The sequence below is a fragment of the Trachurus trachurus genome, assembly GCF_905171665.1.
Source record: "Trachurus trachurus genome assembly, chromosome: 14".
Lineage (NCBI taxonomy): Eukaryota > Metazoa > Chordata > Actinopteri > Carangiformes > Carangidae > Trachurus > Trachurus trachurus.
Window position 1 is genome coordinate 9,131,581 of NC_139903.1, and position 16,660 is coordinate 9,148,240.

Sequence of the window (16,660 nt, forward strand, 5' to 3'; positions counted from 1 at the left end):
CCTCATTAATCTACTAAGGATAAAACATGTGCATGACATGACTGAAAAGAATGCAGAGGACCTGAAGAATTTTCTTTAATCACATTCATATCAAAGTGCCAAGATGATCTTTTTAGAATATATCTTTGACAGCCAAAGTCTCCCGCTGCTTCTTCTTCATTTCAGAGAATGAAGACATGTGGGAAAATGGCAGGGAGGTTCTCACTCCTCCTAACTTGACATTAATGGCTGACACAGACTGTTAATGCTGCCAGCAAGAACTACCATGGTTACCTGTGTGGAAACCAACTCATTAGGGACTTTGACTCCTCCCATTCCTCATCCTCATCTCCCTCTCTCTCTCTCTTTCTCTCTCTCTCTCTGTCTCTCAGGCACGATAAACATATTTATTGACCATAATACTGCAAAAAAGAAGAGGAAGAATGTAACGACTATTTATTTATTCTACAAAAATCTAAACAAGGTCTGTGAGTCTTTTCTGAAAATCATGTGAACCAGAGGTTTTTCTCTTTGCCCTGTGTACACTGGCTTGTATTTCTGCCATATATCGTGGTAAATGCAGGAAATCAAACGATTGAAATATGGTAATATAGTAAGTGTAATGTCAGCACACTGACTAACTAAGTCCAAATATTCATATTCATCTAATACTTGCCTGCTGGCTGCCATGATTTTGTGGTCCATCAGGGACTGATGGTGCAGCGAGGGGAGGAGAGAGACAGATCCACAGAGGATTTTGTTCCTTGAATCCACCCTGAACAGTGAGTTAGCATTATCTCAAAGAGAAACATGCACGTCCAATGTGGTCGTTAAATACAGGGTTGAGATTCTGATCTGTGAAAAATGAGTTGGATGCTCTCCATCTGGGTGGCTGCGGCTCTGCTGGCTCACTGTAGGGGACTAAACACTGTGTACGAAGGTAGGCCTCTATGCAGATGACGCATTCACATGAAATCGATATGTTGCCACAACAGAATATAGTGTATGTGAGGATTTTTAATGTCTAGTTTTACTTTAATGTTTATACCTGAACATTTTTAATGTTACAAATGATAGATGTATTATGATGAGGATTGTTTGTGTCTCAAAATGTAAATGCAGCCAGATATTAACCGTCCAGGACAATTATCCAACAACAACAAAAACATGATGAATGTATTAATTTCATTCCAGAAAACGGTTTGTCTGCATCTGGCTACCATCTGTGTGTTCACAACGAGACGAGGACGGTGAGTTTCCTGGCGATACATAAGGTCCCCTATACTACAACCAAACCTTGCGGTGGCTGGCTCCTCTCGACGACATGCACAGTCACAGTTTACAAGATGATCTACCAGACTGAGACCAGGACGGCGATGGAGCAGGTTACCAAGTGCTGTGATGGCTACGTACAAGTCGGGCGTTACTGCGCCCTGTGTGAGTGTGCTGCACATCATTTTATCTCTGTGTTTTCTAGATTATTAGTTGAGAAGAAATTGTTCTGTTTGCTCTTTGATTTGAATACTCTTTGTGTTGGAAATATTTGATGATAAAAAAAAATAAAAAAAATAAAAATTTCAGACAGCGCAGATGCAATCAGCGTGACCTTTAAGTGTGTGGTGCTGTGTGCAAGACACCAGATGGAAGCACAGAAACCGCACTGCTACAAATATCTTGCTGCTAATATATGGCCTGTAACATGTTATTTCCTTTGAATGAAGCTGTAAACAGGAGTGGAGAGAGCGTTGCCAAGCCAGGAACCTGTCCAACTGCAGATGGACTGTATCCCGGCTCTGAGGACTGTGAGTGGGACATGGACTGCCCAGGCTGGCAAAAATGCTGCCAGAGACTTGGTCGCTGTTTCTGCAGTCATCCTACAAGTTAGTAGCTTGGGTCTCTTGCCCCAGTGGAAGTATATAGATACCCTTTCTATACCATTTTCATTGGAACTGAAAACTGTTTATATAATGCATACCGTTGCTGTTGTTTTTACTTATTACACCACCTGTCCACTTGTTTATATCAAAATCCAGACATTACTGCACGTAGCAACTGTATGAGAATTACTAGCTGGTAATGGAAGTGTGTTTTTTTTCTTATTGCTGAAGAGTGTCTAGGGATCATTATTAAATGTCTCGCATAGTTGCAAATGTGAATCTTAAATTTGTCATGCATATGTAGTTTTTTATAATCAAACAAGTTCTTCATATAATTTTTATGGGTGTGGTTAGTGTCTAGTTTTTTGTCCAAGTCACAAAGCGGGATCAATTTTTACTTTTAAAAAAATGTCAGCGACGTGATTCAGCTTTTCCTGCAGCCCAAAATAGCACAAGGTGTAAGTGTTTATTTGTAGTTTGGATGAACTAATCCTTTTAATTTAACTTTCAGACTCAACAGATTACCGAGAGAATGGAGGATACCGTTTCAACGCAACAGTGACAGTGAAGACAGATTACCAGCAGCTGGTGTCAAAGGATAAAGGACTTTTGAATCACACACGATTACTTCAAGCAATGGTTAATATTACTGATACTAATAGAAGAAATACTACTGCTAATACTATTACTGGCTCTACTTCTGCAATTGTGGCTTCTCCTATGTAAAGTAGCAACAGTGGTGAATCAGACTACTGTCACTATTAGCATCATAATACCTATTCTGATAATGCTGTTTGTTGCTAAATGAAATACCCAGACTTTATATGGAGATAAACCAGTATTTATTCTTTCATTAGTTTAACACTTACTGTGTTTTGTGTCGATAATAGGTGACTGGAGCTTTGCAGTCTGATGAAGTTTCAGCATGTTACCTCAGTTCGTGGCCTGTGCATCCATACAGAACTGCTACCTCACTGCTGATTGACTGCAACGCTACCATGTCGCTGCACAATGTCACATCAAAGCTGCATCTTCTTCTCAAACACATAGAGGAGGTGTCATCTGTAACAGTGGAAGGTGAGGAGACACGTTTGTTTGTTTGAAGCTACTGGGGCTTTTTTTTTTTTTTTTTTTTTTTCTTCAGAGAAATGACATTCTTGTAGAGTTTTGAGAATGATTCATGCTGCAGAGAACGCGGTGTTCAGGAAAAAATTACTCAGTCGCACCACAGTTTCCTTCTCCCACCACTTCTATTTGAGTGACAGTCATATGTGGGATGTTTCCTGCAATAGCGGAAAATAACACCAGAGCGAGTGCATATACACTCACACATGTGCACGCGCACACGCATGCAGAGATATTAATCATGAACCAGTCATACTTGTTACATTTGCACAAAAGGCACATTAACCTCACACACTCAAACACATCAATTTGCCTTCAAAATGTTCTCTCTCAGATAATTAATTTCCCTTTGTACAATTTAGATAATGTGCTTTCATTATTGTTCAGCACCACTGAATTACTTAGCCTTTAAATGTAAGATACAAAAATGACAAGTGAGTCCAGTCCCTCTTGCACATTGTATTTAATATTCTTACATGCAAACTTTGTCATGTATTTTTTTTAAACGAAATGTGTGTCTCTGACTTCATCATGTAATATTCTTTTTGCTATAAATTACATTTTTGAGTTAATGTTTATTTTTACTATCATGTTATTTTCAGATTTCTGTTTATGGAAACACAGCCCTGATTGAATAGAAACCAATGGGTAATACATGAACGTGCTATATAAGGTTTACATCAGTAGTGAAAGAACTGTGTGGGAGATAAGTCACCTCTAACACACAGTGCTTACAGTGTAGAGGTTGGGATGCAAGTAGGCACGTGAATATAAAGTGCACAGCTTCATGTCCTGTCAACCTTTGTTCATGCACAGAAAGGCTCAGATGTAGTTCAGAGCTGCCTGAGAGTTGCGAGTTTCCATTTAGATTGAGGTCAACAGTTGGGGTACTTTCTAAAAAAGCGAGTGCACACAGGAAATCAGAAAAATGGCAAATGATTTGGTTGACGGAGGGAGAACCAAGCCAGTGGACGACCAGAAAATCAGTTGCATGGTAAAGAAAGAAAAAAAAAGCCCTTTATGACTGTAAAGCAAGTCAAGAATGCTGTCCAGGATGTAGGCGGACATGATTCCTTGTCAACAATCACGTCAGGACTGCGTGATCAAAGCCTCAGAGGATTCAGTGCAAGATGCAAGAAAAACAAAACAAGAAAACATTTCAGATTGATGCCTGCCGCTGGCTTTTATAAAAAAAAAATGACAGAAAAAGGAAAACATGAAAGAAAAAAAGAACAGTTTATAACCCAGAGCCAGTAACTCGTCTGTCAAACATGGCTCTAATGGAACTGAAACGCTGGCATTTATTGATTATTTCACAGTCGATGGAGGCAACAGGATGAATACAGAGGTCTGTGCTCTGATTCAGACTAATGCATTGAAACCCAGTGGTCAGTTCATCATTCAGCAGGATTAATGTTCCTGGACATATACAGCCTGGGAGATAAGAAACAAAGTGTCTGCTGATGTTTGTTAGTGTTAGTTTACACAAAATATATAATAGTACATCAATCGTTATCATCTTTAACTTATAAATCACATTTTATTTTAAGTGAAGCTCAGATCCCAAAGAACAGAAACTTGACTCCAACCATTCACCTGTCTGTGTTTCTATTTGCAGATGTAGATGAGTGTGAGCAGTCTGCTCTCTGTCGGTGCTCCTCTCATGCAGACTGTGTCAACACAGTGGGCTCCTATCAGTGTACCTGCCGCCAAGGATATGTTGATGTTGATCCTGGCAATCCTGGAGCCAATTGTACAGGTGAAACTGTGTTTGTGTGTGTGTATGTGTATATCGCAAGTGTATATATAAGGTTTGATTTACTAGTTTCTAAATGGCAGTAAATTGGACTGCAAGAAACTGCAAGACTTATCAAGTTGCAGGGCTAAAATGAGACAAAAACATTATAAATCATGAAAATAAAGATGCATGGGGACACATTATTTTTTTCCATTACATACTAGGAGGTGCATCCTCTCTGTGGTTTAAGAATTCTCACATAACATTGTAAATTAACTACACTTGTATTGCTTTTGTAGTTACATTGACTTACCGTATACTCACACATTTACATTGGGAGCAACTCGGGGTTCATATCTTGCCCAGGGACACTTCAATGTGCAGTCTGGAGGAGCCAGGAATCAAACACCTGGAATTTCACTATAAATATTGATTTTATGTTGTTAATATGGAGAGATTACATATACAAAACATATCAGAAAAGCACATCAACATTAAGTTAGTCGAGCAAATAATCTGACACCAACCAAGCTATCACTGAAAAAACATGAGATAGCACTTTTCTAGTCACTTGGACCACTCAAAACGCTTTAAACTATATTGTTGTCACATTCATACAGCTACAGGCTTGAAGGCTAATCATTCACACACATTCATACATCCGATGATACATAACACAATTATTGCTTCAGTGTTTTGCCTGGGAATTGAACCTCTGACCTTCTGGTTGGTGGACAAACTGCTCCACTTCCTGAGCCATCCATGCTGGCCCTCAGTATTGTGTTTATAGATATATTTACACAATATACTGTATGTACACAGCACCATTGATGTAGTTTAACAGAATGTGAAGGTTTCCATCCAGCCATGCCTTTATCTGAGACTTTTGATATATATTCCACGTATGTTTGTAAAAAGCCCATGATAATTCATACTAAGCAGGGCCTGCAATGCATGCTTGTCAGTATTTCTATTTCCTGATTTTAAACGAACGTGTTTAAAGATGAATAACAGGTTGTGTGTCATAGGGAATTCCAGTCGTTATTGTTACTGAGATCAAAGCTGAAAAGTGAGAGCGAACTTGAATACGTTTCATTGTGGGAAAATTATATCCGTGTGGGTTTAGCTGTTGTTGTCTTATCAGGATCACAGTACTGAGAAAAAGCCCTTAGATTCTCACAGTCTCGCTAAAAGGTGAAAGCAACTGAAGAAACACAGCAGGGTGAAGGTTAATCACTTTCACTGACGCCAGTGTGAGCGAAAAACTCTCTCCTGCAGGGAGATTTGTCATATTTCTACACACAGGTGCTAAAACTTTCAACATTGTTCTTTGTCTGTTTTTTTTTTTTTTTTTTTTCATAGCTGACGTCAGGGTGTGGACTACCACAGAGACCCCGCCGGCCCACCCTCCTCCTACCTGCGCCCCGGCCCCCAGCATTACGCAGGAGGCTCCAGACAGCAGCATGACAACATCTCAGAGTAACACAACCTCTGTCCCTTATAATTCATCACAAACTCCACAGTGGACCCCCTCCTCTTCAGCAAATACCAGCATGAATTCAACAGTGGAGTCATCACCTCCACCGACAACCACATGCCGTAAGAAATGTTTTATTGCTACCTCAAGGGTGGGTGGGTGAAAGTATGGAGGCGTATTGTCCAAATAGATTTTGTCATAATGAGTTCAAGGCCATCTTAAAGGGATAGTTCAACATTTTGGCAAATTGGCCCATTGCCATAATCCCTATAGTCATAGCAGTAGGTTTGTTAGCTTTATTTGTTGCTGTAGGCTATTTTTAGAACGGCTGAGCCGAGCAGCGAGCTGCTCAGAGCTACGCTACGGAGGCTAATGGGATTTCTTCACCACGCTATGAGATAATAACAGAACGTTACCAGACAGAGTTGTTTTAGAGGCAAATTCATGCAAAAGAGCTGATGTGCGTTCCTGTCAGGGGGAGTTTTCCGGCAAGCAGTCTCTGCATTTTCCTTGAAAACAACTCCATCTCGTAACGTTGTGTTATTATCTCATAGCGTGGTGAATGTGCAGCTCACAACTTGTCCGCCAGAGCGTTTTGGAGTTGTTGGATTGTGTAGTTGATGAGTTTGATGAGGGAAACCAAGAAATCCCATTAGCCTCCGTAGCGTAGCTCTGAGCAGCTCACAGCTCTGCTCCGCCGTTCTAAAAACAGCTTGCACCGACAATTAAAGGTAACGAACCTACTGCTATGACTATAGGGATTATGGCTATGGGCCAATTTGCCAAATTGTTGAACTATCCATTTAAAGATTGTAAACCACCATCCAACTCCATAACAATACTGAAGTATATAATAAATCCTCAGTGTAACATATATTTATTTTTTGTTTGACAGATTCAGTGTCTTCTCTTGACTCTCTTTCATTTGAATTCTCCCTGTTGCCAACCAGCTTTGGTTTTTGAAAGGAAACATATAAATAAATCAATGATGGCGTCCCCAGTGGAGCCCAGCCCACAGCCCACAGGTTGGAAACCACCAGTGGGCTGGAAGCGTCAAGAAAACTGTCAAAAATCTTTAGACTTTACGCTAGACAGATATCTTTAAAGGAACAATCTGACATTTTGGAAAGGTTTTGTCAAAACAACTTTAGTCTTTGGACACTGTTATAAGAAAGGATACATCTCATGTTGCTTCTTCAAGTTATTCTTTTCTGAATATTATGTTATCTTACTGCTTCTTCTGCAGTTACAATATCCTCACTTTAACATGCTCTGCCTTCTGTATATTCCTTCGAGTCTCTCTTTATTGACTTATAGCCCATTCCTTCAGCTGGACGTTAATTATTTCTGCTCTAATGTTTTCCCCCTCTCCTATATCAAGAGATACTTTTATTACCTTATTGTAAATGTTAAAAGCCTTCCTTTTCAATTTATCAGCTTGTTCCTGACCTTTAACGTGGATATGAGCGGGGACGCAGAAGAACTGCACTTCCACACACACACATGTAATCTTAAAAGCATAATGTGAATTTCTGACATGAGAGCTCCTCTGACCATTTGCTGCAATGACAAACCTCTGAGAGCTGCTCTGCAAAATGACTTTTTAATGGCTACACTCACTCTATTCTCTGAAGGCCCAGAATTATTTCTGCTGAGTATATTGACAATTTATCAGTCAGCGTCACATATTAAAGATCCCCTCCACTAAATTAATTGTTACCCTTTCAGAATTCTTACTTGAACCATGGGCTTTTTCACATTTAGTCTTTTTTTCCTCTCCTTTCTTGGTTGTGGACTTTACTTTACTTTATTCATTTATTTGGATGGGACAGTGCACATCAATGAACATATAAAAACATGTAAATGTGCCGGATTATAGCAGCAACACTAATTTCCATCCGGAGTCCCATAGCATAAAAAAACAGTACAGTGACAATACACATTGTAATATAGACGACAATAATGCAGACAACAACAAGATAACAAGACGACTATAACAAAATAAAACATTGACATTTTGACAAACACTTCCATGGGTAGGGGGGCCATAAGAGTTTCTGAGAGATAAAGTGCAAAAGTGCTGGGCCAAAGTGACAAGTGCTAAAGTGCATGAGTGCATAGGTACCAAGTGGTATTGCACGGTGCCCTAAAGTGCACATCAGTTTAAAGTGCCAGGTTGTATTGCACTATGCCTGTACACCCAGTTGCACAAGCAGGAGTGTGTAGGTATTGCATGAAATGTAATACACAATTGTAATTATGTAAGTACTTCTAGAACCAAAGAATGACGTACACAAAAAAGACATTGTGTACAACTAACTGAAAAATAAAAACTCAAATGGTGCCCCAGCAGTTGTTATATACAAGTTACAGGTGGTCACACTGTCTGGTAACCATGCTTTTAGTTTTCCTTTGAACATGGTAAAAGTGCTGTTGCCTGTCCATCCAACTCTCTAATCCCAATCATCATCTAAATTCTTTGCCATTGTTTCTACTTTCATAATACATCTCCACCTCACAAAGTCTGGACCTTCTTGATCTGAAGTACAGCTCCTCCTTCTTACTGTAACCTCACTGTAGAGCCACAAACAACAACAGGCTCATTAGTGCCACCTGATAGTGGAGGTGCTGAAAAACACCTGTTGCACTGCAATTGAGTTGATGAATGTTTTGTTTTTTACCTCAACAGCCAATGAGATTTATGCTTTAAGTGGAAATGTTTTTGAACAACACAAAACTAGTTGTTTTGACATATACTTTTGGTTTAATGTCACAGAACGGTCTCCTGAGCTTCTCTATGGGACTGTGTCTTCTACACAGTGAGCTTAACAGTTCCCAAAAGGGCTAGAATTAATGAGATAAAACATGTTAATTAGTGAGCTTTAAAGGACCAATGTGCAGGATTTAGTGCCACCTACTGGTGAGGTTGCACATTGCACTTAGTCAATACCCCCTCACCTCACCCCTCCCTTTTCAAAAGTGGCCCACAGGTAACATAAAAAAAAGGCCTCTCTAGTTTGGTTTGTCCATTTTGGGCTTCTGTAGAAACACAGCAATGCAAAATAGCAGGTATATCTGCAGTTGCTTATGCACTGATTAAAACCTATTTATGAATAATATTCAATGCCTCTAACTCCTGCACTCCGGTCATTGTTGTCAGTCTTTTCATGTGTCGTTTCCTTTAACCACAATATATCGTTTCTCTCTCCTCCTACCCACCACAACCTTCAGCTCCTCCCAGCATCACCAACTTAATGTCGTCCAATGTCACTGGAACCTCCTTCTGCATTTACTGGTCCAGCCAGTTCCAGACAAATCAGACCTATCAAGTTGCTGTGAGCAAAGGGTCGGAGGACGTTACGTTTTCGGAAACAAATCAGACCATGTTTGAGGTGACGGGGCTGCAGCCCGGGGTCCTCTATAATGTCACTGTCACGCCTTGTGCCTGTGGAGTCCAAGGAGCCCCGCACAGTATAACAGTCAAAACAGGTAAAAACCAAATGTTTCTGTGACTTTGAGATTTAATCATATATCTTTGAGTCATCAAGCGTCATTTGTAAATTGTTTATATGATAATATTACAGCTATTAATCAAAAAAGATAACTATTAAATTGTTGCTATGGCTTTTAACGATACGAAGGGCAATATAAATCGATTAAAGTAGACAGAAAAGTCAGATTTTCCCCCTCTCTGTGGAAGCTACTCCAACATGCTGTTTTTAAGCAAAATGGTGACTTTAATTTTTCCACACAGATTTTCTCAGATTGAAAAGAAAAAACAATTTCTTGCCCCGAGGGATTGATAAGTAAAGTGGTAAAATCCATCCTAAATGTCGAATGTGTGATGAAGAAAAGACACATTCTTTAACCAGTCTTGCCCAAAGGCTGGTTCCAAGCACTGACCTTTAGTTGTGGAAAATGTGTTTATTGTACCAAATAAGGCTTTTCTTTGTAGATGCTCAGGCTCTTGACGCCACAGCTCGGCTTACCAACATCCAGTTCACTCCTGACCTGCTGAACGCCAGCAGTCAGGCCTACCACAACCTTACCGCGAGTATAATAGAGGAGGTAGGTCTGTTAGCTGTTATATGAGGATAATCCAGTGACTTTGAATACAGTTTTCACACATTTTAACCAGCCATCCACCTTGTCACCAAACAGATCTACCAGGCTCTGTCTCTAGAGATGCAGGCCATGGTGGATTCAGGCCAGGTGAGAATTGAGATCAGAGGCTTCTCGCTGGGCAGCGTGGTGGTCAACTTCAACCTCATCTTCACCCCGAGTCAAAGCCAAGACATCCACAATGTGTCCATGACTCTGCTCAACTCTCTGATGAACAGCACCAAATACACAGTGGATAGGAACAACACAGTCCTTAAAGGTAGGCTACGTCTTTTGTAAGGAGCTACAAGTACGTATGTAACATTATTGTGATTAGTGTGTAGCTCCATCAGGTATCAGTCTCTGTGTTGGAGACACTGCAACAGCAAATTTTGACATCAAATATGTAGTTTTAAAAAAAATCTTAAAGTTTTTATTCTCTTTTATTGTATGTGTTGTGTGTCTGTCGTTGTGTTGTTTGTTTTGCCTATGGACCTTGAGTCTGAAATAAAGATATATTCATTAGCACTGTATTGTACTATTATGAATTACTTGCGAGACTGCAAACATTATGAAAATACACTGAAGTATACCTACATGCTGGAAAATATTATCACTATTTTCCAGCCTGATAATAAGATATTGAGATTTTATAGCTTTTATGTGTGAGAAAATTTGTTGTTGTCATGTGTTCTGTGTCATAAGGCAGAAAAAAACAGCATTAAAACTGACTTTAGGTATTTAACTTTTTGTAGATTTTGATGAATGCACATCAGGGGAAAATGACTGTTCCCAATGGGCGACATGTACCAACACCGTGGGCTCTTACACCTGTGTTTGCCTGGAGGGATTTACAGACAAAAACCCAGAAAGACCTGGACGGGCCTGTCGAGGTACAGTCCAGAGTGATTAGATTCATTTTAATAGCGTATCTTTTGTCATTTTGCAACCACTGTGAACCTGAATTCTCTGTTGTTGTGCAGTGAATACTATCTTGGAGACAACAACACCCACAGCGTTTTCTACGGTTGGTGGAACCACTTCCTCTGTAATGACGCCGCCATCCACTGATCCAACATCTACCACTGCAACCACCACTCCAGCCACAATCACAGCCATTATATCAACAAGCGAAATGGTTTCCTCTACAGTCTCATCCACCACTCTGGTTTCAACCACTACCACTGCCACTACCACCCAAACACCGACTACTACCCCAACATTAACCACTTCTTCGCCTGCATCCACCACTTCTGTCCCGACAACTATCACTCCTGCCCCAGCAAACGCCGCTACTGACCTTAGCACCACCACCAGTGCCCCAACAACCACCACTACTGGCCCTACAACCACCACTACTGGCCCTACAACCACCACTACTGGCCCTACAACCACCACTACTGCCCCCACAACCACCACTACTACCCCTACAACCACCACTACTGCCTCTACAACCACCACTACTGCCTCTACAACCACTACTACTGCCCCTACAACCACCACTACTACCCCAACAACCACCACTACTGCTCCTACAACTACCACTACTGATCTTACAACCACCACTACTGCCCCTACAACCACCACTACTGCCCCTACAACCACCACTACTGCTCCTACAACCACTACTACTGCCCCTACAACCACCACTACTGCTCCTACAACCACCACTACTACCCCAACAACCACCACTACTGCTCCTACAACCACCACTACTGCTCTTACAACCACCACTACTACCCCTACAACCACCACTACTGCTCCTACAACCACTACTACTGCCCCTACAACCACCACTACTGCTCCTACAACCACTACTACTACCCCTACAACCACTACTATTGACTCTACAACCACCACTGCCCCTACAACCACCACTACTGCTCTTACAACCATCACTACTGCCCCTACAACCACCACTACTGCCACTACAACCACCATTACTGCAGCCATGCCTTCCAACCCTACAACCAGTGCTACTGCCCAGAGAGCCGCCACCAATGTCTCTTTGTTAAAGCACATTTCAGTCGAGTGCAGGGTCGCGGCCATAACCGTGACACTTGACAGGGATTTTCTTCAAAACAACACAATCAGGGAAAATGCTTTGTACTTGGGCTTGGAGGAATGTGGGGTCAATGGAGGCAATGACACCCACGTCCAGCTGACCGTGGCCTGGGATGACTGTAATACCACGCTTGCACACGTTAGTGTTTTTTTTTCTCCAGATGCATTTTTGCATTTTTGTCTTCTCTTCTCTTGCATGTTATACTATGCATGCCAGTATTTTATCTCTGCAACTGAAGTGCATTAACTCTGAAAGCTGCCTTCAACATCTGGTATTTCAGAACAAGACCCACTATATGGCATCTGTGACCCTGTCCAACTCCATGGACTCATACACCTATTCCAATGGGACAGTGGAGATGCCTAAAAAAAAGCTGGAGGTTCCCATCATGTGTACCTACAAGAGGAGCATGCTCATCTCCTCTGACTTTGGCTCCATGGGGTAAGCTTCACTTGCTGTCATGATTCAGATTCAGATTCAGATTCAGATTCAGATTCAGATTCAGACAACTTTATTAGCCCACAAGGAGGAAATTCAGATCAAGAAGTTTCTGAACGTAAAAAACACCAACAACTTCAACCATGACAACAAGCAGCAGAGGAGTACAATATGTCAGAGACAATATACACAATCCAACAACTCCAAAACGCTCTGGTGGACAAGTTGTTGAAAATTGTTGAAAGTTTGTTCATTTGGATAAAGTAAGTTGTGTTAGTTGATAAGTTGTGACCTGCACATTCACCACGCTATGAGATAATAACAGAACGTTACCAGACAGAGTTGTTTTAGAGTTAAATTCATTCAAAACCGTTGATACGCGTTGCCTTCAGGGACAGTTTTTCATCAAGCAGTCTCTGTATTTCCCTCTAAAACAACTCTGTCTGGTAACGTTCTGTTATTATCTCATAGCGTGGTGAATGTGCAGGTCACAACTTGTCCACCAGAGCGTTGTGGAGTTGTTGGATTGTGTATTTGATGAGTTTGATGAGGGAAACCAAGAAATCCCATTAGCCTCCGTAGCGTAGCTCTGAGCAGCTCACGGCTCTGCTCCGCCGTTCTAAAAATTGCACCGACAATTAAAGGTAACAAACCTACTGCTATGACTATAGGGATTATGGCAATGGGCCAATTTGACAAAATGTTGAACTATCCCTTTAAGGCAGCTTTTTTGGTGACAGAAGCTGGTCGACTGTGGCCATAAAGGGAAACTGTGGTGTTCAAAACCATGATTGATTGTGATTGGTTTGAAATTAACCATCTTAACCAAATTATACATTTTATGTCAATAACATTTTACTAAAACCAGAATGAGTAAATCAGTAAGGTATCATAATATAAAAAATCTTCATTAGCTAAGACATTTCTTGTTGTGTAATGATGCAACCTGACTTAATAACTGATTAGTTTGAAACTAGTTAGTACTCACTATGTCCTACAGTCAAACTAGATGATTAATTTATGAATAGCTGGTGCAGACAGTCTCTACTAGTTGCCTGGCAACTGGTTCCAGCCAAGAAATTGGACCAAATTGTAATATTTTACTCTTTGGTTTCTGTAAAAAAAACAAAAAAACAAAAAAAACAAACAAGATCTCATGTGTTCAAGCTCAAGTCATTTCCCATTCCACCCTGTCTTTGTGCTAAGATAAATGTCTGCAGGGCCATGCTAAAACAGGTGTCACCTGTTTCTTTTAGCTCTTGGAAAGAAAGAGAATCAACTATTCTCTGAAAAATGCATTGATAATGAAATTAAGTGATGATAATAAATTAGATTCAAACATTTTTGCAGCAGCTTCACTCTCAGGTTGACTGCACATCTTAAGAACCTTAATAATAGGCAGTATAATGGAGTGCACCGTTACATAATGAGCTCAGTCATAAACTGTACAGAATTAAACATCTTTCCAGCTTGCTGCGGAAACAAGGACATGCTGTAAAGTTTTGTTTCCTTTGATGATTTATATTTTATTGATTTAGGATTTGATTGATTGAAGCCTTTGCACTTGTATTTTTAAATTTCTTTGATTCTAATCTGAAGAATGTTTAAAATATTTTACTAGCCTCATCAGTCACATCTTTGAAGTGTTTTCTAGTTGAATGTGTGGTTAACTGTACTTGCTTTCTCCCGTCTCCAGGTATAACATGATCAAGGACGTGATCGAAGGCTTGGGATCCTTCCAGGTGACGGTGCAGCTGATGAACGGCACAGCGCCGCTTCCCCATAACTACAGCATGTCCCCGGACGAGGTGCTGGTGGTGGACGTCAGCCTCAACACCTCCTCAGAGAAGATCAAAGTCATCATCAACAAGTGCTGGGCCACATCCACCCCGAGTCCTGCAGACGCCTACAGCTACACCTTTGTGGAGAACAGGTCTGCTTCCACTCACAGCATCATGTTCCTGTCACTATTTCTATCACTAAAACGATTTCAGCTGCTGTTACTCGTCCATTCGCTTTTTCTATCACTTTCATTATGACCACTGACATTACAATTTCACTTTCTGTTATCTGTTATTCTTGACTTCATTTTGTTTTTTTTCTTCTTCATAAAATGAACGTGGAGCTCCATTCATGCTTTTCAAAATAAATTGCGAATGTAACTGATGCTCAGATCACCATGGCAACACTGTAGCTGCAGGGTTGCTGGGTGGTCTTCAGGACCTAAAAATAGGGTCATGGGCTAAAAACAGACTGAGAACATGTTCACTACTTCATGTGCAGTAATCTGCCTAACAGAAATCCTGTATTATTGTAGCCAGACAATCCTGTTTTCTAATTGTGATGAATCAAATATAAAATCTAGTAAAAAAAATAATTAAATTAAATTTATCAATAGATAATTCCTTTAAAGGCATAGATAAACATTTAAAAAGCATGCTTATCTACTTATTTGCTGAGCCTTAGCTGAGAGGATTGATTGATTCTCATTTCTGTCTATAAAATACAAAGCTACAGGTGTTAAAGCGGTAAAGTGGTATCCATCTTTCCTGGTTCAGTCTCTCGTTTCCTTGTCTCCACAGCTGTGCCCTCAACACATACACCGAAGTGTTGATGAATGGAAACTCCAGCACGTCTAAAGTGTCTGTGCAGATATTCTCCTTCGTCAACCTGAATGTGATCTACCTGCACTGCCAGGTCCACATCTGTGTGGAGATCGGATCAGACACCTGTGTGCCTGTGAGTACCTCCTTCTCTACATGAATCATATGGATCCTTACAGCATTTGCACGGTGGATGAATCTATCTTTGACTTAAAACATCTAATTGTTTAAATGATGCAAAATGAAAGAATAAAATGCTCTTCTCTGTCATCTTCTCTCCTGTTTTCCTGCAGGACTGTTTCCAAAGAACTGCTCGATCTTCGAACACAATTGGAACGGCCTTTGGTTCCTCTGGACCTCTGCTCAGATTATCTCTGCGTGAGTATTTCTACAGAGAGTAACTGAAATTAAAAAACAACATTTCACACTTTTAATGATATGTATGATTTTTAACTGTAAAATTAGATGTAATCTCATCTGAATTAACAATGACACCCCAGCTAATACTGGATAAGCCATTTAAGCCCTCAAGTGTCTCTTCATATTAAAATCTGAACAAGCCATTTACTGTAGCTGTTGAATAATGGCAGCAGTGGGGCTGTCTTATCAGTCTGTTTTATGTAGCTTGATTAAAAAACCCTGACATGGATAAGAAATCTGAAACATTTTAATGATAGAGCCAGATTTCAGATTTTTGTAGACATGCTGAATGGAAAATGAAAGTATTTATAAAAGTCATAGTATTTACATGCTGTCTGATTCATAAATATAGTAATAAATCCTCATGTTTTTCTCTTTACTGTGTCTTTACTGCTTTAACCCGACCCTTGTTCTTGCAGAGTCCTTTGAGGATGAATTAGACACTGCCCAGCTCATCGGCTTCTCCTGTCTTGGGATCGGTCTGACGCTCTTCTTCATCATTGGTCTCGTCTGCATTTTCTACTGCCAAAGGAACCGCATTGGACACTACAACTTCAGCGTCAAACCCAAGGAGGAGAACTTCACCTACCTTGTCTTCAACACCTAAGGGTGCAGCACCATGCCACCCCATCCACCCCTCACCTACACTGCAAAAACTCAAATATCTTACCAAAAATATTTGTCTTATTTCTAGTCAAAATGTCATTTCTAGTCAAAACAAATCTCATTATACTCAAAATAAGAAACATCACATAAAAAGTAGCTTGTTTTTAGACAGTTTTTACTTCTTTCAAGCATATTTTCACTTGAAATAAGTAGAAAAATCTGATAGTGGAG

The 16,660-nt window shown here is 40.4% G+C and overlaps 1 protein-coding gene across 1 annotated transcript; it reads left to right on the forward strand.

Moving 5' to 3' along the window:
- Positions 1–843: 843 nt before the first annotated feature.
- umodl1 (uromodulin-like 1) lies at positions 844–16,430 on the forward strand (the record flags this gene model as incomplete). The annotated part of the gene is made up of 17 exons (XM_083987016.1): positions 844–919; positions 1,174–1,416; positions 1,701–1,859; positions 2,368–2,495; positions 2,747–2,933; positions 4,600–4,740; positions 6,082–6,318; positions 9,428–9,685; positions 10,152–10,264; positions 10,358–10,577; positions 11,053–11,202; positions 11,281–12,500; positions 12,643–12,803; positions 14,497–14,733; positions 15,383–15,539; positions 15,697–15,781; positions 16,243–16,430. 17 exons carry the CDS (start codon positions 844–846, stop codon positions 16,428–16,430), a joined length of 3,960 nt encoding a protein of 1,319 aa, XP_083843142.1.
- Positions 16,431–16,660: the final 230 nt, after the last annotated feature.